Source organism: Pyxicephalus adspersus, chromosome Z (assembly GCF_032062135.1).
Source record: "Pyxicephalus adspersus chromosome Z, UCB_Pads_2.0, whole genome shotgun sequence".
NCBI lineage: Eukaryota > Metazoa > Chordata > Amphibia > Anura > Pyxicephalidae > Pyxicephalus > Pyxicephalus adspersus.
Window position 1 is genome coordinate 8,269,018 of NC_092871.1, and position 27,325 is coordinate 8,296,342.

Genomic DNA, 27,325 nt, shown 5'->3' on the forward strand with positions numbered 1-27,325 from the left:
CTAATCCAGAACGGAACAACCTTAAAGACTGACCTGTAATTCCAAACCCAAAGCTTTAAATATTAGCCCCCAATCCAGAACTGTCAGCCTGAAATACTGATAGCAAATCCAGAACCCTGCAGTCTTAAAGACAACCACTAATTCGGATCCCGACAGCCCTTTAGTTGGACCATAAATCCAAAACCCTACAGTGACTGATTGAAAGAAAAAAGGTGTAAAATTGTTAAAGCTACACGGTGGTCACCCCGCCACCATCTTCCGAATCTAGCACTCCCCAAAGAAGTATTGTATCCTCCACAGATTTACAGAAGCTGCAATACTAGAATAGAATCAAGTTAAGTTCACTATCAGAGAGATGAATATAATACTTCAATTACAGAGAACTACATATGGAAATTTTAGGGGGGGACAATGACCGCCAGACACCTCTGAAGTCGGACATCCTCATAAATAGTGAAAATTGATGAGCACACCAATCAGAATTCTGCTGTCATACCAAGACAAGATGAAATCTAGGGAACTGCATGCTGGGATAATGGAGTAAAGGGGAACCCCACTCTTCCCACTGCACATCACCATCCAGTTTTTTATTCTTGTTGGCCCTGTAAGCCAGCCAAGATAAGGTAACATTATCCATTAAGCCCCGCAACACTCTAAAATAATGGATTGTTATGTGATGCTTTGTGTACATGAGCAGGACTGTTCTGCACATTGTCAAGGGGCTGCCACAGAAAAGAAGAAAGAGTGATGAAGAGATGCCAGTATGCAGGAGTGCGGGTGGAAGATTTCAGAAATATGAGGGTATGTACATATTTTCTGTATCAAGTCAACATTGTTCATATTAATTTATTATAGGTTCCTATATATAGTTAAACCAATTCCTGTTATGCAGTGACAACTATTAATCCAATTCTGTTCCTCCATGGCTACCTACCTTAATGAAAGCTACAAACAGGCATACTGACATACACTGCACGGCTATAATTCAGTGTGGTCATTATCACTTAGAAACAATGGATTTGTATTCACTGCTTGAATGCAAATTACCCTGGAACAGCCAATTCCAACCAGGGTGAAACCCTAAAGTACCTCCAGTGGTTTCCAGGGGTTCCTAGAGCTGGGGCTGACCATCCTCCCGACTGATAATAACTGCATAGTTCAAGGCTGAATACCACTTGACAGAGCCATAAGAAAGCCACAATCACCTTTTTACCTGTTTATAAGGATCAAATTTGGACTACCACAGTAAGAGGGACATTTTCTACACTGACCATGTAAAGGACATTTTTCCAATAAATTTATTTTAGTAAGGGTTCCTTAAGGTCTGAACAATATATTATGGTTAAGGTAAAAAGGTTGAGAAAGGCTGAACTAAAAGGTCGGAATTTTCCCAATGTAACCAGCGACAATCTGCTCCGCTGTCAGTGACAGCCGCACTCTCTATATGCTGTCGCTGTGTCACACAGCTCTAAAGTGTACATAGGAATAGTAATATTCTTCCTGTACAATCAGGAAAAGATAACTATGTGACAGGTCCTGCTTTTCAAGAGTTTAGCCCTTATTAACCCCTTGTAAACCATAATTAGTTTTTTTAAATATATTTATTACTTATGTATATATTAATTTTGTTTTTTTATCATTTTTATAATGTCTATTAAAAAAATTACATTTGCAATTTGCATTTGTAGCTCAAAATAAAATAAAATAAAAAAATAAAACATTTGTACTGTACACATAACTCTAGAACCTTAGAAGACAGACAGATCTCTGAATAACATTTAAAGCCAATCCTCGTTTTTTTAACCTTAACATTTCTAGTTACATTATAAGTTATCCCTTTTGTGAAGCTTAGTTATATACCTGGAGGCGGTAGCTATTAAAAAATTGGGGGGGGGGGGGGTTGCTGCACTTCGTTATCCTCTCTGTGGGTGCGCAGGACCTTGGCCCACCATTGGCAGTGATATAATGCGATAGACAAAATGGCAAACACAAGGTTAAAATTTCTAAAGTTTCTGCTTTTCCTTACAGATGCAGGNATAGTAATATAATGAAAAGTAACTATCTTTAACAAAAAGAGCTACTTTTTCCAAAATTAGGAGGAGGATATGTTTTGAGACCAGTTCAGATTCTGCAAAAGGTTCTTCTATGACCTGGATAACTTGTCAATATGCCATGAATCCCCGATAAAGCTTTATCTGCCGGTAACCATGAAATCTCGATGAGAGAGAAGAAGCACGGGATCTGCATACATTCCTTTTGTTTTATTATTCTCTGTCCTCAGAATTGGCCGTTTGTGGGCTTTACACACAGGAAGTTTGGAAGATGTGGAGCTGGGACCTCTGCTGGTGGGTTAAGTTAGGATAAGGAGGTGTAACAAGACTTATTTAATGCTCGGTGCCTCTGTTTCCATGGAAACATTTTAACAGGAACTTTTCCAACCAGTACAACATCATATGAGAGGATTCGGCAACAGGCGGAAGGCGCACTTCTTAATGAAGAGGGTTTTAACCCTAAATTGGATTCCACCAGGTGCAGACTTGTTCAGTAGGCCAAAAGGCTACAACCTACGATGCCGCATAGATGAAGGACAGCGGCAACCTACCTACAGTTGTCGTATACCCACCAGAATGTGGAACCTCAATGACAACTTGTCTTAGTCAAACATAAACAATCACAAACCGCAGAAAACCTACAAAGCTCCATTGATCTCTGCTGAGCATCTCTGAGCTGCCTATAGTCCTCTTTACATACGGACAGGGCAGCACTACGTCTGTCAAGGAATCAACGTCATGCATTTTTTAAACCATTCCAAATATTTTAAACCCATTTGCAAAGACAACCAAATCCTGGAACTGCCTTTGGGGATCAGGGGACCCTTGCCACATATATGTCATCAGGGCAGCATGGTGGCTCAGTGGTTAGCACTCTGGCTTTTGCAGCGCTAGGTCCAAGGTTCGAATCTCCGCCAGGACTCTATCTGCAAAGAGTTTGCATGTTCTCCTTGTGTTTGCGTGGGTTTTCTTCCGGGTACTCCGATTTCTTCCCACATTCTAAAAACATGCAGTTAGGTTAATTGGCTTCCCCATAAAATTTACCTTAGATTCTAATAAAGTCATATGACTATGGTAGGGACATTACATTATGAGCTCCTTTGAGGGACAGCTAGTGACATGACTATGGACTTTGTACAGCGCTGCATAAAAGGTTGACGCTATATAAATATTGTGTAATAATAAATGCTGATTACTCGCTCAACTTTTCAGAACCTCCCATCTTCTTTACTCTTCAATCTCTATGAGCACAGCCAACCAAAGCCTTAATTCTGCTTGAAACTTTCCCTTACCTTCAGGGTTATCACTTGTCATCCATGTCTTTCTTATGACGCTTCTTTGTTTGGGAACTCCTATCACTAATTTACCCATACCTCAAATATTTAGAAGACCAAAAGCCAAACCTTTACTTTGGATAGAGTGGGAAAAGTTTAGAACCCTTGTCAAATTTTGTTGCTCTCTGTGACCCTTCTAGAGAGATTTAGTCCTGGTTAGCTGGTTAACACTGTCGCTGGTACAGAAAGTGGGACAAACCCCAAAGTTTAAGTTACCAACAAGGAAATCTACCAAATAGATTGTAAATCCAATGCGGACACTTGTTTTGGTAACATCCATCTCACAGGGTATTAAGCCTGCTGCATAATTTCCCCTCACTTCCTGTTGTATCTACCATACAACAAGTGGAAGGAAATCTTTCAAATGGGATGTGGAGTAAAAGTGAATTTCAGGGTAAGCAAATATTATCTAAATACATGAGAATGTGTTTTGTTACCTGAATCCTGGTGTGTTTTTTCCATTACAGCAGTCTAGCTTGAAAATTTGGCTCTGTGCAGGAGCTTCCTATAAGAATGAGCAGTCACTGCTGATGTTCCTGCACGGTGACTGGTCTTGTATCCGGCCCCCTCCTGTACGTACTGCCAAGTAGCCAATCGTGAATGGTCCTGTTGGTTCCCTTCCACAGCTCTATGGCACACCAAAGTGATAATGCCATCCCTACTTTTTCAAGGTAATATCTGGCACTTGGTCCACGCAAAATGGATTTATATCTTTTGTGGCTATAAGGGATATAAAAGTATTTGTGCCTAGAGTTCAGCTTTAAACGCACTTGCTCACTTGACCTTTAAGGAGACTTAATCCCATAAAAAACAAAAAGTCACCATGAGGTAGAGCTAACTGTTATAAGACACAAAGCTCTGGCAACTGGTTGCTTTTTGATTTACACTGTACTGTGCCAGGGTGATATCATCAGTGGCCACCCAACAGCCGATGAGGATCGCCATCCTGTCCTAAGTCCATCTTGGAGCCAGCGGCAAAGATGGTGGCTTCTTATGATGCAGCAATGAGAGGTCTTGGTGGCTGACCTCAGGTAACCAGCGCGTATGCTGTGAATGCTAGCCAATTATGGCAGAAGCTCCCCACCCATCGCGTAAAGTTCCTCTTAAATCCACAACATCCACAACAGAAAATCTATCCTAAAAGATGACCTTTTTGTTTTTTTCCTATAATGAATGCTTGTGCTACCAAATCCTCCTTACCCCCTTGTCTCTACCTCTTCTCCGATCAGATTGGCAAATATGAAAGTGATTCTACTACATGTTTTTACAGATTTCTTGACGTTATCATTTTACTGCTGCAGCTTGTTAGTCCTCATTTTGTACAGCACCGCAGAAGAAGCTTGTGCTATAAAAATCAGTGAAAAAAAATAATAATAATAGTGGAGGAATGCAGAGAGGACAAGAGGGAGAAGAGAGAGGAGGATGAGTAACAGGAGGAAGAGAGAAGTGAAACAGAAAAATGGCATAGAAGAGTGAGTGGGAGGCATAGAAAAAGAGGGAGCTGAATGAAGCAACATTTACAGAGGAAGCAGGGAGAGCTATGAAGTCAGGAACATAAAGTCTGTATAATGTGTGCAGCAGAGGAGGTGGGGGGGTATTAAAATAGGGGTTGGGAGGGTTGCAGAAAATTGGATGAGGCAAGTGCTGGGTAATGACACCGAGATGCTGGGGGCTATCTCCGCCCCCTGGAATAGACCAGGAATCCCCCCTACCTCGCTGACAGAGTGTATTTAATAATTAGCTGTAATTAGACTGCGGTAGGGAAGAGACGGAGGTGTGTGGGAGCAAGGAAAGGACAAGGAAAGAAAGAGAGCGAAAGAGTGTGATTGGGCGACACATCGATCTGTTCAATAGACCCTTATTTTGGGATTCTTCAGTCTGTGCATCTGTTTAGTTAGCTTGTACCATCCCATCTGTCTCGAGTAATATCACAGGCTGCTCTAAACAGTCTCACCCGCTGGAAGCACTCCGATTTCTGCTGCCACACTCTTATGTCATCGCAAACACTGGGCAAAGATATATACAAATGCCCCTCAATGGGCAGCTGGCCCTAAACTTTAACTCCAGGCAGGTAAAAAAAAAAAACAAAACAAAATGGCTACAGTTTTGCAAATAAAAAGTAATGGAATATTTATAACTGCTTGCTGCAAAAAAAGAGGTTGGGGCAACAAAGGAATAACACATCACTGCTCTTTACCTGTTCACATAGCAAGCTGGGGTGTGTCCTCAACCCAAAACCATATTGCTTCAATGTGAAGATTCAGGATCTAACTACACTGTCTGGTAATGGTGCCTGGCTTTCAACCATGGTTGGCCTAAAATACAAATCTTTCTGCAGGTACCACCATTCACATTGTGTTTGACAATCTTCCAAAATTCTGCACAAAATGTTTTATATTTTTTTTTGAGCTGGTCCCAATACGAAAACACCCAAAGCATTTTCACACTTTCCAGGACTTCATATTGTACTTTTACCTGTGTCATACTGAATAAAACTGTGATGGACAGCTTTACCAAATAACAGGAAGGTGTGGGGGCTGAGAGGGTATATACAACTCTCAACAGTGCACAGAAGGGTCAAAATGTGCACCACACCGGCCCTACCCTAAGCAAGTTATATGCACAGCTTTAAGACTCTTGCTCTGTTGTGGTTTCTGGGTACAAAAATGTAACCGCCCTTATGTGACAATGCTTGGGCCAGACCAATCAACATACTCAAAAACTGTTGAAGACTAAAAGTTATGGTTTGACACTACAATATGGGAAAATCTTCCATTGGGGCACCTGTTCTGGTGACAACTGTTTAAAAGGATTTGCCAAAAATTGTACAGAAATGTTCCCACTTACTGTTACGGCTACAGTGGAAGGAATTCTCCTCAACAGGACATAAATCACATTACAATTGGAGTTTTTTTTACTTCTAATAAACGTCAGGATAATACCCCAACATTTGTATCCACACGCATAGCACAGTTCCCTTACTTCAACCAACATGGCTTGTGTCATTGCAGATGCTGAAGAATAAAATGTTAGATATTAAAGCTGTGATACCACCCTGTTCTAGCAACATAATCCCATTTTTGGTGTCAGGAAGTCTGCAAAGTACTTAGTACTTTTTATTTCAATGGTTGAAGATAATGTGAATTGTTGTAGTGGAAAGATTTATAAATTTTATTGTATTTGAAAAACAGATGGTGTAGCAGACCATGAATTGTTTATAGATTATTGTTCATAGATTGTTGTTCCAGTTTAAACATAAATAGTGTTTTTTCACACCTCTTACTTACTTCCTGACACCAAAACGTGGGATTATGTGATTAAAAGAGGATGGTTGCACAACTTCTACACCCCCATACACAATCCGCATCTGCCTTGGCACAATCCATATTGACTGGAAGAAGGTTACTCAGTGGCCTGTGTGAATATAAATGTTGAGGTAAATTACTGACACTCATGAGAACTAAAGAAGTGGTTAAGATGTCAGCGCTCCATGGAATAGCAAGACAGAAAGAAGAGGAAAAACCAAGAAGAAACAAAAGGAAACCAAGACGGCACAGGAATTGAGAGAAGATCTGTAGATTTTACAGAACAAGCATTTCCAATGGAAGGTGTCCTCACACCTTATGTTAGGTGGCAGCTCGAAATTTTGGCTTTTCCTAAAAAAATAAATCTCACAACCTTTTGCAGATCTGTTGATCCATCCAGAGGTCTCCTAGACCAGGTGCTGCATCATCCCAGTATCCCCCTTTGGGCGCCACCATCTTCTAACCATCTATCCCAAACTAGCAATGCACAGAGATGTCGCGAGATCGGGTGACGTAGATGGGGAAAAAAACAGTGCTGATCTCAATGCGCATGCATACCATTGGAGGAAAAGCTCCTTCTGCACATGCCCGCCGGGCATGCACAAAAGGAGCAGCCAGAAGCCTCCTGAGGTGCATGACGTGAGTTTCCTGGGAGGCTCTACGTTTCCATTCTGATCTGCTGCGGCTTTACTTTTCTTTTTTTTTTTAAACCCGCAACTTTTATCTCATATAAAAAGGTTGTCTAACCTTTTATGTAAGGTAAAAATTTTAGTTCAGGTCCGCTTTAACTTGCAAGTCTTGGTTATAATGGTCACTGGGACAAATACCAGGGGGATGTTGGTGGAATCTTAGCTTATCTCTTTTATAAAAAATCAAAATTTGGCATTTGCTTCCGCCTTTTTATTTGTATGTTCTGTATATACTGACATTTGACTTTGAACAAAAATTAACCTAGGCTTTTGCATTTCTTCATTGTATGTAATGTTTAAATGCCAATAATATGAATTTTATCGTGCTCCTTGGCTCTGTGTCACATGATTCTGACCTGTGTAGCCCCCTGCTTGTGCTGTGGAGGGTGCTGCTTGAACCAGGGACCACCCAGCATGCATTTTCCCCAGGCCCAGATTAGGAGGCATTTAGACAATAATTGAAGGAAGTAGGTTAGCCGTACAGTCAGGTGCACAACATGAAAGCAGGAAAGGAAATTAGAGACACTTAGCAGGCAGCCAGTGTCCATCGGGGCCATTTAAATTGAACATTTTCATGTTTGACTGGAATGTACCTTCAACCTAATTTCTGTGTGAGTGTGTATATATAATAAATAGTGCGGTGTCCCCACTAGTGTTTGTGCTGACACATAATATCATGTTTTCTAGCTCTTATGGGAGATAATAGAGAGGAAATCTGCAGTTTAGCCTGGGGCCCCTCGTTCTGCCTGCACACGGACTGCTTCCAATACACTAAGGCTGGAGACAATCACTTCATGTGACATTGGGAAAGGATGCACATTAGAGGCTGCCCTGGATTGTGCTGGCTTGGATGTTGTCGGCACAATGACGACCCTACAGGGAAATTGGCCAATTAAGCATGGGAGTCCTTTGGCACTCCTACTAACAGAAGATCTCTCCTATAAGATTATTAGCAGGAAAAAAGGTTTTTTCTACAGCCAGGGTTTGCTGGAATTTATAGTTCCTGCAGAGAAGAAAGGCTGAGATTTTATCTTGCTCAAATATAATTAAGAACATGGCGCCACAATTAAAGAGAATGGGTTGCAATGGGACACTTCCAAAAATAGTGATCAGTTACTGCATCCAAGTAAATGAATAAAAAGCTGATCCTTCTACAATTGCCAATCAGATTTTTATCAGTGAAGTACAGGGAAGTGGCAATCTGTTATCAGATCACCGCTTCTTTCTAAAGAAGCCCCTTAGTTTTGGATAGAACGGGGAAGGGTTAGACCTTCTGTCAGGTTTCATCAATCCTATTCATCCCAGGCAAAAAAGTGATAAAAATTTAAATTATAGTGACAACTAAGGGAAAACTAATTTTTTTAGAGATTGCTTCTTACTACCTGATGCTTCCCCAAGACAGGAAGTAAAGGGAAATCTTTCTGAAACACAAAATAAATAAAAAACTTTATTTGTTTTCCATTCTCTATCTAAAATTAAAGAAAAAAGTTTGGACAATATACACACCAAAGGGTAACAGTGACTTTTAACTTAGCTATTCCTAAAATTAATTACTTTCTATATATTATTATTAATATTATTATTATGGCAAGTAAAACTGCAGGGGTAGTTTTGAATTTTTCAGTTTTATGTTTCATATTAGCAGGATGTAGATTACAGAAGCTTCATCATTCACTAAGGACAATTACTAAAAGTCAATGGACTTATGGATTTATGAAAGCTCTCCAAGGCTGGAGAGGATACACTTTCACCAGTTAAGCTGGGTGATCCAGCAAACCTGGAATGGAATAAAGTAATTTGCGATTCGCTAGCAAATGTTTTCAATCCTAGACTCTATCCATTCCAGGTTTTTTGGATCACCCAGCTTCACTGATGAAAGTGTTTCCTCTCCAGCCTTGGACATCTTTAATAAATCAGGTCCAATGTCTGGGTCTATTATGACATGCTGATGAGTAGCTACATACAATGTTAACTGCTTTTTTTTGTCCACGTGTCACTGTTAGGGCCTATTCACACCACCTGTCCTTCATTGCGTACATATTTTGGAATCTGTTCTTTGTCGAGTTTATAAATGTTTGAAACCTATCAGTCCGTGCTGAAGCCTTATACCCTATGAGTGGAGGAACCATATCATCTTGGCATAGACAAAGTCACTTGAATAAAGTGTAAGCATTTTATATCGTTACTGTTTATTGTCACATTGGCAGGACATGCTCAAAAATCATGCAGATCTCTATAGTGCAACTAACAGCCCAAGACTGCACCCCATCAATAAAATACAGTAAGGACACTTCAAAGACTTACAGGTCATTTTCAATGTATGATTGGTTGTAGATGGCAAGTCCTGAGTAAGTCATGATTTTCATGTTGTACGTCCCCGAAATTTACCAGTAGAGCCATATCATAGCACCTTGTGGTGTCTCCTATAATACAGTCAACCCCCCTTTAATTTTTGGCAAATTAATGATACCCAACATAATAATTGGTTGTTTTGCTAACCAACCGCCATTAATATTTGCCTCAGACATACAGGGTTTTGTCACCAACAAAATGTCAGAGGCACTGACTTGTGCTGTCTTGGAGCACAGGTTGTGTTGGAAGAATCTTATTGGCTGCACAATCACAAATTGCTCTTTTTTCATTCTCTTTAGAACAATTACTGGACTGGTTCAATGCTGCCATTTGTAATAGGATTAAATAGGATTGGGATTCCTGCCTACTCCCACTGTAATATGGCCACTGTAATATATTTTTTTAGGTCTTATGGAATCAATATCAAATTAAAACTTCCTGGATACAATTTAATTTTCTTTTGTAAAATGGTCTTTTCTGGTCTGTATACTCCAGGGACCCAGCATAACAAATGACTTTATACCAAGAAAGTCCAAATGTATATCCTTTATATACCGCATGTGTATCTTGTAAGGTCATTTTTATACGGGTCAAACATCCAAACTTCAAATGTGTATTGGGGATGATAAATTACTTTAGTCAAGAATACCAACTTCAACAAAAATCTGGGATCTTTGGCTGACATTGGGTCAGGCTATAACCTTATGACCATAACAGTACACTATATAAGCAAACCTTAGTTGGCACCTGTCCATCACATCTTTTAGAGCTTGCTGGACATCCCATTCTGTTGCAGCTATAACAGCCTTCAATTGAGGCTTTCCCTAAGATTTTGGAGTCTGACCGTGTGCGATTTGTAGTCAGGTAATGATGTTTAATGAGAAAACCTGGCTCATATTTTACATTCCAATTCATCCCAAAGACATCCAGTAGGGTTGTGGCCAGTGCTCCCTGACGGTCACTCAAGTTCCTGCAGGCTAAACTCATTATTATCATCATCACACAGTCACATCCCTAGCTGTCCCTCAAAAGGAGCTCACAATCTAATGTCCCTACCATAGTTATATGTCATTACTTCAGTCTAAGGACAATTTTGAGGGGAAGCCAATTAACGTAACTACATGTTTTTGGGATATGGGTGGAAACCAGAGTACCTGGAGGAAACCCTCACAAACACAGGGAGAACCTGCAAACTCCATGCAGATAGTGTCCTGACTGGGATACGAACCTGGGACCCAGCGCTGCAAAGGCCAGAGTGCTAACCACTGACACTGTTGCTTGATGTAACTGGCAAACCACAGCCTGGCCCAACCTGTTACCAGTAAAGTTGGAAGCACACAATTATAGTACATATCTTCTTAATAATAGTACCCTTTACTGCAAATACCTAAATGTACCCATTTGGTGTAACACACTTTGGCCATATACATAGGTGTGGTTTTCGCGTCACCACATGCATTGGTTTTATAGTGTAATTCTATTTTATTCTACAGGGTGCAGGTATCGGCGGCAATAATACATGATTTTTGAAGGGCTGTTTTTGCTTTAGGTTTACTTTGGTAATTTTTGCATTTTTTTGTTAGAACTTCAAAAAGTTAACAATTTGTATGCCAAATTTTTAGACTTTTTCTGTTTTAAGATTGTATCGTTGTCATATCAACCTTACAAAGTAATACCAAGTGATAACACACATACAAATACAACAAATACATTTAAACAATTTAAAGAATCCATATGTAAAGCAGAATATATGACAGATAGATAGCAAATATTAACCGATAATACCAATTCTAACTCTTCAAGCTAGCTTGAAACAAAAGAAAGCATAAGCAATAGGAACTTGATTACAGCCCATTCTAATTACCCCTGATGACTGGTCAATCAGAATGATTATTTAAATAAAATACTAATAAGGAGGCCCAGAGGTAGGAAGGGATAAGGATAAGGGTGACTGTTGCTGAAAAATATCTTACGTTCAGTTTGTATCACAAACAATTTTGACAAGGTTCCTTTTTTTTACAATAGGACAGAACAGGAAAGAACTTTGCCCAAAGTAAAACCAGGTTGTCTCTATATGCCTGTATGTGGCCAGCAGAGAAGCAGAGTGAGGTCCACAAAAGAACATGGACATTCTTCTTTGTACATACATTATAAAGTATAAAAGTCTGTGGACACTTGACCATCACACTTATAAAACTTATTGGACGTGAGAATTAACATAGAGTGCCCCCATAATCCCTTTGTGGTAATATAAACTATTTTGGGAAGGCTTTCCACCAAACTTTGTGGTATGTCTGTGGGAATTTGTACTCATTTGTGAGGGCCAGGTAGTGAGATGTTGGACCTCCTTTTTGGCATTCCAATCCATCCCAAAGGTATTCAGTAGGGTTGAGGTCAGGGCTCTGTCCAAGCCGCTCTCATTCCTCCAAAACGAACTTATCACATCATGACTTTATGAAGTAGGCTTTGTGCACTGGGACAAAGTCATGCTACAACAGAAAAGGCTCTTCCCTGAAATTTGCCCCAGAGATGGGAGCAAATAATTGTCTAAGCTGTCTCTGCATGATGTAGTAATAACGGTACCTCTCAACGGAAATTTTGGAAATTTTGATAACATCTCAATTTGGCTAGAGGTACAATGAACAGGTGTCCACAAACTTTTGGCTATAAAGTGTATCGACCCCACCTGTAATATACTACATGGAAATGTTTCAAATAGTTCTGCTGTGAGAAAGCTCTATAGACTGATATGATTCAAAGATCCAAAGATTTTCTCCTGGGTCTGCAGGTCTCACTAAGGCTTTATTAAAGCTATGGGACCTTAAAATGCACCAGTCTCGAATCTGGAAACCCTTCAGTCAGATAAATAGGCAGTGTTGTGCATTTTTGCCGGAATTGGAGTTTTGTTTCTGTTCATTTCTACTGAATGAATATTTAAAAGATAACTTGTCAATCACAGGTAAAATAATTAAACAGAAGTCTAGAACTGTGGGCAGCTTGTAATGTCATCACAATATTTTTTTTTATTATTCCTTATTCATTTGACCTCAATACATTTTACGAGACAAATGGCCCCTAAGAAAATCTTTACAATTTACAATGGAGCCAGATATATGGGCAGATCATTATATTGCACCACCATGCTGCCACACAACGTGTATGAAAGATCAATTAGTACCTTGCTCGTCAGGATGCTTCCCCTCCACGGGGACGCTGACCGTTCGTCTTAGGAATTTGGTTCTAGATGAATCACTTCTTCTTTCGCGGACTAACAGCGGATGAACCTATGGAGAAACAAAAAAGCGTCTGTACAATTACAGGTGAGGCAGCGATTCTGATTTTTGATGATTCTGGAGTTATCGGCATTTTAAAAAAATTATCTGGTACACTTTCCCGGTAAGCCTGTGAAACGTGCTCCTTCCCATTAAAGTTGAACGTCAAGCAAGTATTATATATAAAAAAATGGCAATGCAATGAAGTTAGATAGTTATGAAATGCAATAACATAAGTATGTCAATTCTGTCTTATATTGGCTTACTGAAATCCTCTGTGCAGCAGACAATAAGGACAGAGACTGCTGAATAATCTGGGTTTATTGCAGTGTACATTGTTGTCACTGCTGTTTAGGTAACAGGTTGGATTTTTGTTGCATTGTTTTTTGCAGTGGAAATGGGTCAGAGCCTGGCTGCGCTGTCTAGCAGAGATACCTGGATCACAAGACTGGCGGAATATAACTACAGATTTTTTCTTTTACATATTGCAATTCACAAAATATTTTTTTTTTTAGCTTTTATTGTTTTCAGAGTTATTTGTTAAACTGAAAATATTCCCCTCAATCTCTATATATATAAATGTCAATCCACAGCCAGCTATCAGTTGCTGCCAAAAATGAAATTTCCCATTCTTGCAAACATTGACAATAAAGTTTTAGATTTTTCATTCTCTTTCTTGGGATCAGATATCAGACAGCATCTCAAGCAAAGTCCTTAGAATTACTGCGCTGAGCATTTCAAATTCGGTGAGTTTAAGTATCTGAAGTGATGCATAACGTGCAGTGTTTCCTGTTACAGCGATGAGTCTGATCATGTGATTATAAGAAATAACCTTGTACTTATTTTGTAATATTTCAGCAGGAACACTGGAATGGCCTACCTCCATATCTACAGAAGAGTAGTAAGCAAGGATCTGTAATAAAGTTAGCAAAAAAAAAAGAAAGAGAACTCTTACAATGTATATAGTTATTGTAATGTGGATTATTATTTGATCACATTATTATGTTCATTTATTGCAAGGGGAATTATTTTTCTTGTAATACCCAGCAATCACACAGACTTAAAGCCATTGATGGCTATGATGATACAGAATGACTGATGAACAGGCAACGACAGACAGACATATCTCCACCACTACACCTCAAGCATTGGACAGCATCAAACAAATTATCACTGAGAATAAGCAAATTTACAAGTGAGTTAGGTATAATTTCCATTCAGAATCATTGAATTATCATCGTAAAATTTCACATTTTAACTAGCTTGCTGCTATATTTATATTACTAAATTCACATAAGAATTACTAAATGCCCACCTACAGTGTGAGGAAGGGGCAGTGAATCACAAAAGATATATATATATATATATATATATATATATATATATATACACACACACACAACACATATATCTACCTATCTAGGTGTAAAAGCAAATGCTGTGTTTTCACTACACAAAAGTGCTTCAAGAAGCAGGCTGTGTGAAATACTACATGTTCACAGACATAGTCAAAGAATTGTTTTTAATTGCAGTGTGTGCAGTCTTCCATGATATCATTCACAGATCAGAATTCTGCAAGAATCTGCTCAAATCTAGCTTGTATAATGTTCCAGTATGTGCAGAGTCCTTTCAGCCTCCTCCAGAATGTCTGGAAGCCCTCTGACCACACCTTCTACATGTCTACCCTCTCTAGAATTGCCCTTGTGTGCCCCGTGGTTCAGTCCAAGCAAAAAAGGAGTTAATGCCGCTGGATTTCTTCTCTGCCTCTGATTGGTGAAACGGATCGGGACATTTCAGCTGATGGGTTAATTACAATAATTATCCTGTACATGTAAAAACAGTGGCTGTGAATACAGAGCCATACTGCTTCATTCTAGATCTCAGTTTTACCATTCTACTCCCTCTCCCACTCTTTTCCTTCTCTACTCTCTTCCTCTCCCACTCTTTTCCTTCTCTACCCTCTTCCTCATCTACTGCATTCTTTCTCTACTCTATTCTTCACCCACTCTCTTTCATCCTTAAACTCTTATTCACCATTTCTATTCCTTCTCCACTTCCTCTCTCATCTATTCTATTCCTTCTCTATTCTCCCCCTCACCCACTCTTCCTTACTCTTTCCTTCACCCAACTCATTTCGCTTTTTACGCTCTTCTTCTCTCCCTCATTTACTCTATTCCTTCTCTTTTCTCTCCCTCACCCACTCTCTTCCTTCCTTACTTTCTCCTTTACCCAACTCACTTTGTTTTTTACTCTCTTCCTTCCTTATTCTCTCCTTTACCCACACTTTCACCCTCTCCATTGCTTATTCTGTTCCTCCCTCTACTCACCCACATTTTCCCTTTTACTCCCTTCCTTCCTTCCTTACTCTCTCCCTCATCCACTGAATTTCTTCTCTAAATCTGTGCCTTACCAACTCTATTCTTTTTTGCTCTCTTTTTCACCCACTAACTTTCTTGTTCCACTCTCTTTATACCTTTTCTCTTCCTCATCCACTTTCTTCCTTCCCTACTCTCCTCTCAACAACTTACCTTACCCACTCCCTAACCTACCTAACCAAGCACTCCCTTCCTTAATCTAAGTCACCAATTCCCTTTTCCTCTTTACTTTCCCTTTACTTTCTCTTCCTCCTTTCCCCCTTTACTCTCTCCCTGAACAACTCTATGCGTTCCCAACTTTCTTTCATTCCACTTTATTTCTTCCTTACACACTTTTGATCCTTCCTTCTTTCTCTCTCTCACCCACTCTAATTTATCTCTACTTTCCAACTTCTGCACTATATTATTTCCTTACTCTTTCCATCATCCACTCTACTCTTTTTCCACACTCTCCCTTACTATTTCCCATTAGCCCTTACTCTTACCCTCACATATTCTACTCTGTCTCTATTCCATCCCTATTCTCTACCTTAAGCACTCCCCCACTCTACTCATTTTCTACTCTCTCCTATACTCATTCCCATGACTTCTTTCTTTATTCTTTCCCTTACCCAATCTATTCCATCTCTACTCTCTACTTTACCCACTCTATTCCATGTCTATTCTCTACCTCATGCACTCTATTCTTTCCTTACTCTCTCCCAACCCATTCTACTCTTTCCTATACTCACTCCCATAACTCCTTACGCTTCACCTCACCACTCTGTTTTTTCTTTATTTTTTCCCTCGCCCATTTTAATCTCTACTCTCTACCTCACCCACTCTTTCCTATTCCCACCTTTTCTTTCCTTACTCACCCCTGCCACTCTATCCCATCTTCACACTTTCCCTCTCTAATGCTCCTCTTTCCTTACTCTTTCCTTTATTCACTATATTTCTTCTTCATTTTTTCCTTCAACCACTTTGTTCTTTCTCTACTCCTTCTCATACCCAACTGTTTTCTACCTTTTACTTCCTCTCTCTCGCTCGCTCTCTCTCGCTCTCTGACCCACAGTTCCTGCCTTAATTGCTGCCTTACCCATTCTGTTCCTTCTGAACTTTCTTTCTCAGCCATTTTTTTTTTACTTTCTTACTCTTCTCCTTAAGCACTCCATTGCTTCTATACTCTTCCTCTAACCCCCTTAACCATCATATTCCTTCTCTACTCACTCCTACTCCTCCTGACTCTCGCCCTCATTCCCTGCCCTACTCTCTCCTGTATCCACTCTGTTCCTTCTTTACTCTCTTTTCACAAGCTCTATTTTGTCCTTTTTCTCACCCCACTCACTTTTGACTCTCTTAATCACCCACTGTGTTCTATTTTTACTCTCGCCTTCCTTAACAATTCTCTTCCTTTATTACTCTCACACCTTACTCCTCACCCTTATTACTTATAATCAACTCTCTTTCTCCTATTGCTATTCTTGCCACTACAGAGTCTTATTCTCCTGTCATCCCTCTCACACACCCTCAGTTACCTATACTCCTTTCTATATTTCCTTGTCCAATCCCCCCCCCCCCCATACTTTTTACCCATTTCTCTATAAAGTCCCTTCTCCCACCATTATCCACCTTCTTACTATAATGCCCTACAACCCTCCAGTCCATTTCTAATCACCCCATTGAGGAATCTAATTTTCCTTTATGGAATTTGTCCCTGAAGCAGAGTCATAGGGTACCTATGGACATCTTCCCATTTATGATCATAGATCTTACCCAAATAAAAGCACCAACACTGTGCAGTCATTGGATCCATTTTAATAGGAATCAAGAAAAAAATTAGTATAGGAAGAAAATGTGTGGAAGAAAGTGTCAATTATATCCAAGGTACTACCCTTAATAATTCTATCCTCATCCTTATAGATGGATAGATGGAGGTGAGATTGGGTTAATTATGCTGCGCTATATGCAACCCCCTGTCCACCACATTACCCTCTCCTGCTGTGAATCCCTATTTTCCCCTTTGCCACAGAGGGGCATCTCTTTTTCCAAACTCACCATCACTACAAAAGCTCTGTAAGTACCAACTGGAGCTCTTGTATGACATATGCCCCTGAGCCTGTTTCTGTGTTTCTTTTTATTTTCTGTACCCCTAACCTCTCACCCCTTCCTTTTATTTTCTGTACCCCTAACCTCTCACCCCTTTCTTTTATTTTCTGTACCCCTAACCTCTCACCCCTTCATTTTATTTTCTATACCCCTAACCTCTCACCCCTTCCTTTTATTTTCTGTACCCCTAACCTCTCACCCCTTCCTTTTATTTTCTGTACCCCTAACCTCCCACCCTTTTTTTCTATTTGCTCCTATTCTCAGCCATCCTTGTGTGTGCTCTGTATCTCTTCCCTCCCTGTCTCTGTGTCTCTCCCACTCTCTCCCTGCAATGCTCATAGTTCTTAGCAGTTGCAATGACAGGACAGGATCTGCAAGAGCAGCTTGCAGTCCTCCCACATACCCTGTCCATCAGCTGCCTCATTCAGCTTCTCTGCCTGGGGAGGGGAGGGAGAGGATCTGCAGCCTATAACCTCAGCTTCCCCTCTCACTGACTGACCCCTTATTCAACACCCACAACACTCCTCCAAGTCTATACAGGCTCTCCTTATATTGATTTTAATATGGACACTGCTTTTTATTATAATATAGCAGAGCCCTGGTTAGATGTGCACATGGCAGGGGATAAATGAGGTCTATCAGGACAGCATAGCAGGAATAAACAATATTCAGCATATGGTGCAATGAAGTGTCTATAGATGTGAATGTACAATGATTACAGAGTAATAAGGATTACATATGAGCTACAATAAAAATAGTAAATAAATATGATGCATACAATTTGCTTTAGACTCACCAACATAGAACACATAAAAGTCAATCTAATGTAGTAAAATATGAGAATGTTTAAGAAGGCCATCACACTTCATACTTGTACTAAACCTATGATAGTAAAGGGATTATACAAGCAAACTATAATGTATTGTTGCAAGCCTATAGCATACCTGTAGCCAGACTGTGAATATTCAAGTATTTACACATTATTAACAAGCAGTAAATGAGCCTTTAAGGCAAGCACCCACTGACTTGTGTAGCTGCAGACACTGTGGAATAATTCATTCTTAAAGCGTACAGCAGAAAGCACTTTCATTGCAAAAACTCAGCTCTACCTCCTCCCACCCCCATCCCCAGCTGATATTTAGCAGCTTAGCTTTCACCTCCATCCCACACAGTGATTTAGCAGCTTAGCTCCGACCTCCACCTTGAGCAGTGATTTAGCAGCTCAGCTCCAACCCCCAACCCCCATCATGCTCAGTGATTTAGCAGCTTGGCTCCCTCTTCCATCATATGCAGTGGTTTAGCAGCTTAGCTCCCATCCTGATCAGTGATTTAGCAGCTTATCTTCCACCCCCATTCCAAGCAGTAATCTAGAAGCATAGCCCCCCCCCCCATATCATATAGTGATTTAGCATATAAACTCCCACGCCCATCCCATGCAGTGATTTGGCTGCTTAGCCATGACCTCCATCCTGAGCAGTAGTTTAGCAGGTTTACTCCTCTGCTCCCCCCCCAAAAAAAAAAATATTTAGCAGCTCAGCTGGAGCATTTGACCATTTTACAGCACATGGTACTGAACCACTTTACAACCACCGTATTTGTTTCCAATAAGCAACTACATGTAGCATCCGGACAGCAGGCCTAGTTTCCGAGCAGTAATCACAGTATAATTCCTCCACAGTTTCTATAGCTGCAGGGGTCAGTGAGATTTACTACTTGTTAAAGATGTGTAAATATTTAAATATCCATAGCCTTGCTACAGTTCTGCTTTGTAGGAAACGTATGGTGTGTTATTACGGAAAATGTACCTTAAAATTGTGTTGTAGTGTTTGTGATAAAAAAGCTTTTAGATGACTTCTAAATTAGTGGTCGCCAACCTCTTCGGTCCCGCGGACCGCCAAAATTACCATGTCTGGACCGCGCATGCGCGGAGAGCCAAGTGTAATTCAATGAGGAAGAAACTTCCCCCACAGTGATGTCATAATGCCAGGAACCCCGTCCACTTTCCCATCCCTGGGAATGTGAAGGGAGAGTGGGCCGGTTGTGTCCAGAGACACATCCCGCCCACTTCATTGAGGCTGCGCTCTGTACCGCGGCTCTCAGGTGCTTCTCCTGATCCTGCTGGTAAGGGCACCGGCCAGAGCCGCGGACCACCAAAACTTTCTTGTGGACCACCAGTTGGCAACCGCTGTTTTAAATTAAGTATCAAGTATGCCCTTCCATCATTTTGGTATTGTCTTACTTACACAGATTTTTAGATTAAGCACTAGAGGGGGCTTCAACCGGCTCAGAGCAATTACTTTGCCTGTCTTTTGACAATTGCTAAGGTAGCATTGTCTTAAAGGATATGTAAGGGAAGATATGAAATGTTGCCTGATTAAGATGGAAAAAACCTTACAGGCAACATTACTGGTATTAAAGATACCGACAGATTAAAGTGTATACTAATCGGTAGGAGTGGTTATAGATATATTATAAATTATAGAAATAAATCTGCTATACAGTTTCAGGAGGTAGCAGTTAACATACAAAAGGATCAATCAGAAAATGTATCATCACTCTGCAAGGTCATGCAGTCTTTATAGGTTTATAAAAGGTGTTATAATCTGCATTCATGGGCTATGGAAGTTTTATAAATCAGAAGGTGTGGTTATTACAAATGAGAAAAGAGAAGGAGTTTTAAAATGTAAGCATGATTACATATACAGATAAAAAATTATTACATGGAATTATATTCAGTTGGTGAGGTTACAAAGATATTTTAAATCACTGGGCGAATAAGTGTGGTTACACATATACATTATACATTAGTGGGAGGAGTTAAAATCAGTAGGTTTGGTTACTTAAAAATAGGAAATCAGTAGAAAAAATTATATTGAGTAAAAAACATATTATGAATCACATTAGGTGGGACTATGATCAGTAGGAGTGGTTACAGAGATATTTTAAACAGTAGGAGGGGTTATCAGTGAGTGTGGTTACAGAGATTCTATAAAGAGTAGGAGGCGTTATAAGCAGTGGGTGTGGTTACATAGATATTGTAAACAGTAGAAGGGATTTTTATCAGTGGGTGTGGTTACAGAGATTCAAAGAGTATGAGGGGTTATGATCAGTAGGTGTAGTTACATAGATATTGTAAACAGAAGGAGGAGTTATAAGTGGGTGTGGTTACAGAGGTTCTAAAAAAAGAGTAGGAGGGGTAATAAGCAGTGGGTGTGGTTACAGAGATATTGTAAACAGTAGGAGGGGTTATCAGTGAGTGTGGTTACAGAGATTCTATAAAAAGAGTAGGAGGGGTTATGATCAGGGATTCTATAAAGAGTAAGAGGAGTTATAAGCAGTGGGTGTGGTTACATAGATATTGTAAACAGTAGGAGGGGTTATAAATAAAGTGTGGTTATACAGATATTATCAACAGTAGGAGGAGTTATAATCAGTAGGTGTGGTTACAAATGAATTATAAACTGTGGGAGGCGTTAAGGATAGTAGGTGTGGCTACAGAGATAAAATACACAGTAGGAGGATTTATGATCAGACGGTGTGGTAAGAAGGATATTAAAAACAGTACGAGGGGTTATAATTATTAAGTGTGGTATACAAACAAATATATAAACAGTAGAAGGGGTTAGGATCAGTGGGTATGGTTACAGATATATTCTAAACAGTAGGAGGAGTTATCAGTAAGTGTGGTTACAAATGTATTATAAACAGTGGGAGGAGTTAAGGATGGTAGGCGTGGTTATTGATATATTATTAACAGTAGGAGGAGTTATAATCTGTGGGTGTGGTTATGGAGATATTATAAACAGTGGGAGGGGTTATAGGTAGGTGTGGTTACAGAAATATTAGAAGCCTATAATCTGTGTGGGTACAGATATACAATACATTTTTATAACTTCATGTAAATATTAAACGCATAATTGAAACTAATTGAAAACAAACTCCTTGGAGCCACAATAATTCCACCTTCCTCAATAACTCATACATTTTTCCCAAATAGCAAGGTTTTGCCAAAATTTTCCCCAAATGTTTGTCAGTTTAACTCTTTCTTGTCAGTACTATGAACATAATGACCTCACTGAACATGGTGACCAAACTGTATAGTATAACTGCAATAGGGAAAAGTGTGGTCACTGATTTGGCCGGTCTGTCAGGCTGTCAAGCCGAATCTCAGTCTTAGGCCCACTAGTACACCTACAAAAAGATTGGTGCTGGACTTTGTGATTATTTAGTATTCCAAATGTTAACAATGAGTAAACCTTAATGTTCTCTTTGGTAAACTGAACCCAATGATCACATGTGATAATATCTCTTGAGAAGCCACTTTCAGCAATTACTACCCCATGTCGCAGCCTAATGAATCCATTATACATGATTTATTCTCCCTAATAGCGCCTTGTGTGGACATCTTTAGTCAGAAGCATATTTATCATCTAATCTTACGGCATCTCTGCATTTCTAAGGCTGGAGCAAAGGGAAGCCTTTTAGGAAAGGAGAAATTGTCAGCGTAGATTGAACTAATGAATGGGCCTTGGAGGAAGGCACTGGCAGGAAATTATGTAGAAGGAACAGGGGGGAAGCTTGGTAAACAATGGAGGAAAACAATGAACGGGATTAGCAGGAAGGAATATTTAGGAAGAAGAGAGGAGAGTTATAGAGAAATGTAACTTACACTATTATAAAATGTAAGCAGGTAGAGTTTCTAAAAAAAGAAATTCTACCCCACTGAGTCACATTGGCAGTGAATTTTACAGTCCTAGCCTATTTCTGGCATCTCAAAATTGTGTCATCAATGATCACCCCATAACTCTGGGTAAAGATATTGGTGATGTAGCGATGAGAGGATCGTGAACCTCAAATCACTGGAGGTGGGGACACCCGGAGGTAAAGCTACGTCCACATGTCAAATTATTCTCAGCCAAGATGAACAGCCATGCATACCTAGAAAATCTGACATGTGCACAGATCAGGTCTCCTGACATCCAAACCATCCTGGCATGTGTGATATTGTATGTTCATGGCACTAGCAACTATCACAAAAGATTGTTTCCAAAAACAGAAATTGGTCACGTGTACACAGGTAAACACAGGTGTACACATAAGGGCCAAAACCCTGGGGGCCCATTTGGTTCCTTTATAAGTAGCACCTACAGAGGTGATTACAGTGATGCAAATACAGTGATAAAGGGTAGGAAACCCCATCTTTTGTTCCAAATTATCTTACAGACTTAGAATTTAGTGCTTAAAAGAAAAAAAATTGTACATTTTTTTGTAAATTTGCAAAAACATTTAATGATGTGACGACTTAATGGTTTATAGCGGTGAGTGTCTCAACTTTGTTGGGCTATTGGCCAGTGCAAACTTAGAGGCATGTTGCGGAATCACACCAACCATGTGATTACAGTGGGCACATCCTTAGACTAATTCTCAATTTTAACACCTGTGCTGTAGTGGCAATACCTGCAGATGAAGAGCAGGTAAGGATGAGTAATGAAATATGCTCGGAGTTCTTGCAGAATGAACAAAAGATTAGCTTCTTCAAAGCAAAAATGGAGTTTCACTTTAAGACTGATTTATGTTGTGTGAAAATGCTGTAGGTAATGATCACTATATTTCATGCCTAACCAAAGCAGGGCATGCTGGGATTTGTTGCCTTAATGTGTTGAGCTGCCATAGGGAATATTCTCCAAAATAGTTGCAGCTGACCGAAAATGTCATCTGCACAGGTGTCCCCACTATCATCTATAAAATTTGGGTGTTTGCCTCACTTTCGGCTTGAGGACAATGTTTACTAGGAACAGGGCAGTCATCAGAAATGTCTAGGTCCCATACTAGGTAAACTTCTGGGGTCAGCCTCCCCCAGGCCTGGTCCCTTCCAGCATTGCAAAAGTCAAGCTTTTTTGATGATGGCCTGTCTCTCAAGATGGCAGCCCAGACTAGGACAAGAAGACAGAGCGACTCTCCCCAGCAGGTACCGGCAGCAATGGAGATATATTCCCTCCAAAGTCTATTTAATACTAAAAAACTGCTGCTGCTGTCTTTGTGTTCAGTTTAGGGGCCCATTTCAATGCAACAAATGTTGTTATTTTGAATAACCAGCTGCCTATTTTGCAGGTACTAATGTTTTCTCATTTGTATTTCATCTGAAACTAACCTGACTTAACCCAGGAGTCGGCAAACATTATTCAACTGGCGCACCACAAAACAATATTGCAAAATATACCTTATATGAGTCCCAGTTCCTGCACCTCCACACCTCAAATCACCCCTAATTCCTGCACCATCAGACCTCAGGTCTTTAGATCAGTCTCAGTTCCTGTCCCATTAGACCTCAAACCAGCTGCAGTTCTTGAACTTTCAGACCTCAGTTCCAATTTCCATACCTTTAGACTTCAAAGCAGTTGCAAATCCTGCACCTTCAGACCTCAGATCTGAGGTTTTACATTTTTACTTGCTACTGTTGGCAGTTCAACTAATAGAAGGAAAAGAGTAAGCTGGAGGGATTCTTTGCAAAATCATGTCCACAATTACAAGCAGGCCTACACTGGTACTGAGAGAAGAGCCGTCACCTGAACCTTATTAGTCAGGTAAGCCTTCCAGAAACATCATGGAAGTGGATGGGCCAAAGGAACAGGATTCGTGACGGATGATCTAGTGAAGCTTTAAATACTGTACTGGTAGGGAGCAGAAGCCCACAAAAGGGTTCTCAGGGCCTCAGACAGACCATTCAAGACTTTCAGTAAGACCACATGAAGATCTTCCAGGAGGCACTGAAAATGACATAGCATGCTCACCCCAGCACATGTGCCTAGGTTGCTTATCTCTTTCCTAACACTACAAAAACAGTTTTGGTTTTAGGAACACTTACATGAAATTTCTCTCCTGGATTTGTCTCTCTGTCCCTCGGCTACACTTTTCACATTTAGCTTTGTTTGCTTGAACAGCTTATAACCATATTTTATTACGTTTAGAACAGCCGGCGAAGATAAGTGAGGTCAATAACCACTTTTAAGGAAAACTATTTACAAGTAATCAATATTTAATCTAACTCCCTGTACATGACTTGCATCAGCGTGCATGACTTGCATCAGCGCACATACGACTATGAAAGCCATTATTATAACTTACCTTTCCATTTCATACTGCAGCCAGGAATGATTTTCTTAAAGCGTCAAAAAGTTTACAATTCTCTTTTTTGGAACCACGGCAAATGTACTATACTGGTTGTGGACATTTTTTTTATTTCAGAGCTGGTAACTCACTGGACCTGTAAAGTGTCTCACTTCCTGTGCAGGGGTAAGAGATGGAGGGCATATATCAGGCGGCTATGACTATGGCATCCATGCACTAGAGTTTCTTAAACTAGAAGTCCAGTAGGAAAAGAGGGGGGGGGGGGGAGCCCCAGTTCCTGCACCATCAGATCTCAAATCAGCCCCAGTTCCTGCACCATCAGATCTCAAATCAGCCCCAGTTCCTGCACCATCAGATCTCATATTAGCCTTAATTCCTGCACCAATGTAGGAGGAGATGCTGGAATACATAAAAGGGTGGTCAGGAATCAGGAATCATGGAAGAGAGACCATGAAGTTGTAGCTAATAAAAGGCCACAAGGCTCCATATAACTCACAGATTACTTTTGGGTGGATTGGCTAATCAACCCCTAACCAGACTAAACTCCCTAAACTATTCCCTAACACTAGGTAACCCTTCTACATTATGCACATCTTGGTTTGCACCAGAAATTTTCACACCCAAAGATAGCGAGTCCTGGTCCAAAATACAACACCATCAATAGCCCTCCTATAGAATCTCCGGATCCATGAGGAACCCTTTTAGGTCTGCAGAGCCTTGGCTTGGTCAACAACATACATAAAGATGTTTATATCAAAGTAAGCATCTCACCTCCTCCTCATCAAGCATAAGAAGCTGGTTTCCAGAGATGACACAGTATCGTGGATTCCAAGCTGGGCGGTCATACGGAGAGGTGACATAGGGCATGCGATGCATGGGGGGTCCTCGAGCATCTAAATGAGAAACAAAACACATTTTCCTTAGTCTATAATAATCACTTACATGCAGCAATATGATTATCAGGAGACAAAAGCAATTTTTTAAACTAACATAAAGATGATATGATGAGTGAGACCACATACTGATTACGACATAACGATTGAAGCAAACTAATATGGTGACCTACAAATAAAGACTTGGCACACATTTTCTTTATTCAGATCCACCCAGCACAATTAAGTTGCAATTTGGGCTGTCTATCAAGTGTTTCAGATATGCAGCCCAAACAGCAAAGTGCAGGAGCATGCACACGGGGCTGACAACGCTGCTAAGAAAGGGATGCTGTAAACCTGCAACAGAAAGCACTGTTACTGCCAAGATCTCCAGGTAAAAAATCTTTAAAACAAATTCACAAAAACAATTTGCCAAAACAAAATATATACTATAAAGCATGGCACCAAACATACAAAAATAGGATTGGATTTTGGGTTTAAATACACCTTAAGCCCTGATGAAGGGGGATTTCCACATAACCTTCGAGACACGTTGACTGTTTTTCTGCTAAATATTATTTTATAATTTAGATAATATTAATAATATTTGTGTTAAATAATACTTTTTAGTGACAAATAAAACCCTATATCTAGATTTATATTCGTGGTTTGGTGTTCTTGACCTTTCACCAATATTTGTCCTGGGGTTCTTTTTTGGGTTCCTCAGGGTACTAAAGCTGTAATGATACAAAAGCAGTTTTTTTTAACTGGATTCATTACCTAATTTTGGAATTCAGCACTTCACCACACTAACATATAAAATATTCAATATTTTTTAACAATAGAGAACTAAATTGGAGAACATTTGCCCACTGGGCCAGTACTACTACTTGAGATACTTCACCTTTTACACACACTTTAGTAGCTCCCATACAGGACTGTCATCAAAAAAAGAGAGAAGAAAAGAGGTTTAAGGCTCTGGATTGTTGTTTAAGTACAAATACGTGTATTAGATGCTTTTTACATCGATAGCAAAAAGTATTACATTAATATACAGCATTTGCCTTTATATTCATGTATTACTATTTGATATTGATGTAAAAAGCATCTAATACACATATTTGTATTTAAACAACAACCCTTAAACCTCTTTCTTCTTCCTATTTTTTTATTACATTTACATAATACAGAGAGGTGGCTCACTTATCTAACAGATATTTCTCTTGATACATAAGGGGGATGAGGATTTTTTTCTTAAAATCCCGTATAGGACTACAAACACCATCTCTTGCATTGGTAAGCAACTTTGTTTCTGCATTGCATAGAGGTGTTGTATCCAGAATTTTATACAGTTTTTATTTTACATCATGCATGTCCCGTTTTCCTAAAATTCTTTTGCTGGGGAAGGAATGGGGAAGGGCAATATATTTCTATTGCAAAGCAAAGCCAATCGTCTCAGCACATTTCTTCAACTCTCGGCAGACAGTGAGACCGCAGGGAAAATATCACACTTTAATGCTCATGAAGTCATTACATTATAAGTTTTCTCAGGAGAACCTGACAAGTTATTGTGTACTCACAAAGTTGAAAACTGTTTCTGCCACATAAACGGGATGGCCAGTAAGTGGCGTACAAACTTACAAAATTACTGTCTAGATCAGGGGTCAGCAACCTTTACTATCAAAAGAGCCTTTTTGCCTCCTCTTCCACTAAAGAAAAATAGTCTGGAGCCGCCAAACATAACAGTTTATAAACTTTTAAAAGTTTTAATATTTTTTTAATTTTACCTGTTACAACAAGTGTGCATGTGTAGGCCTACTTTGAAATAAATTAAACACTGAACTATGCCCCTAGAAGCC

The 27,325-nt window shown here is 39.8% G+C and overlaps 1 protein-coding gene across 13 annotated transcripts in view; it reads right to left on the reverse strand.

Moving 5' to 3' along the window:
• The window catches only part of SYNGAP1 (synaptic Ras GTPase activating protein 1), a 154,793-nt gene that overhangs the window by 99,464 nt on the left and 28,004 nt on the right, over window positions 1-27,325 (reverse strand). For 8 of the 13 annotated variants that reach the window (XM_072430368.1, XM_072430371.1, XM_072430366.1 and 5 more), the window contains exons 2-4: window positions 25,366-25,487; window positions 13,884-13,916; window positions 12,910-13,015 (exon numbers count right to left, since the gene is read on the reverse strand). In XM_072430368.1, coding sequence (XP_072286469.1) covers window positions 12,910-13,015; window positions 13,884-13,916; window positions 25,366-25,487 — 261 coding nt within the window. The remainder of the gene's footprint in view (window positions 1-12,909; window positions 13,016-13,883; window positions 13,917-25,365; window positions 25,488-27,325) is intronic. The other 5 variants (XM_072430381.1, XM_072430369.1, XM_072430374.1 and 2 more) reach the window with 1 other exon arrangement.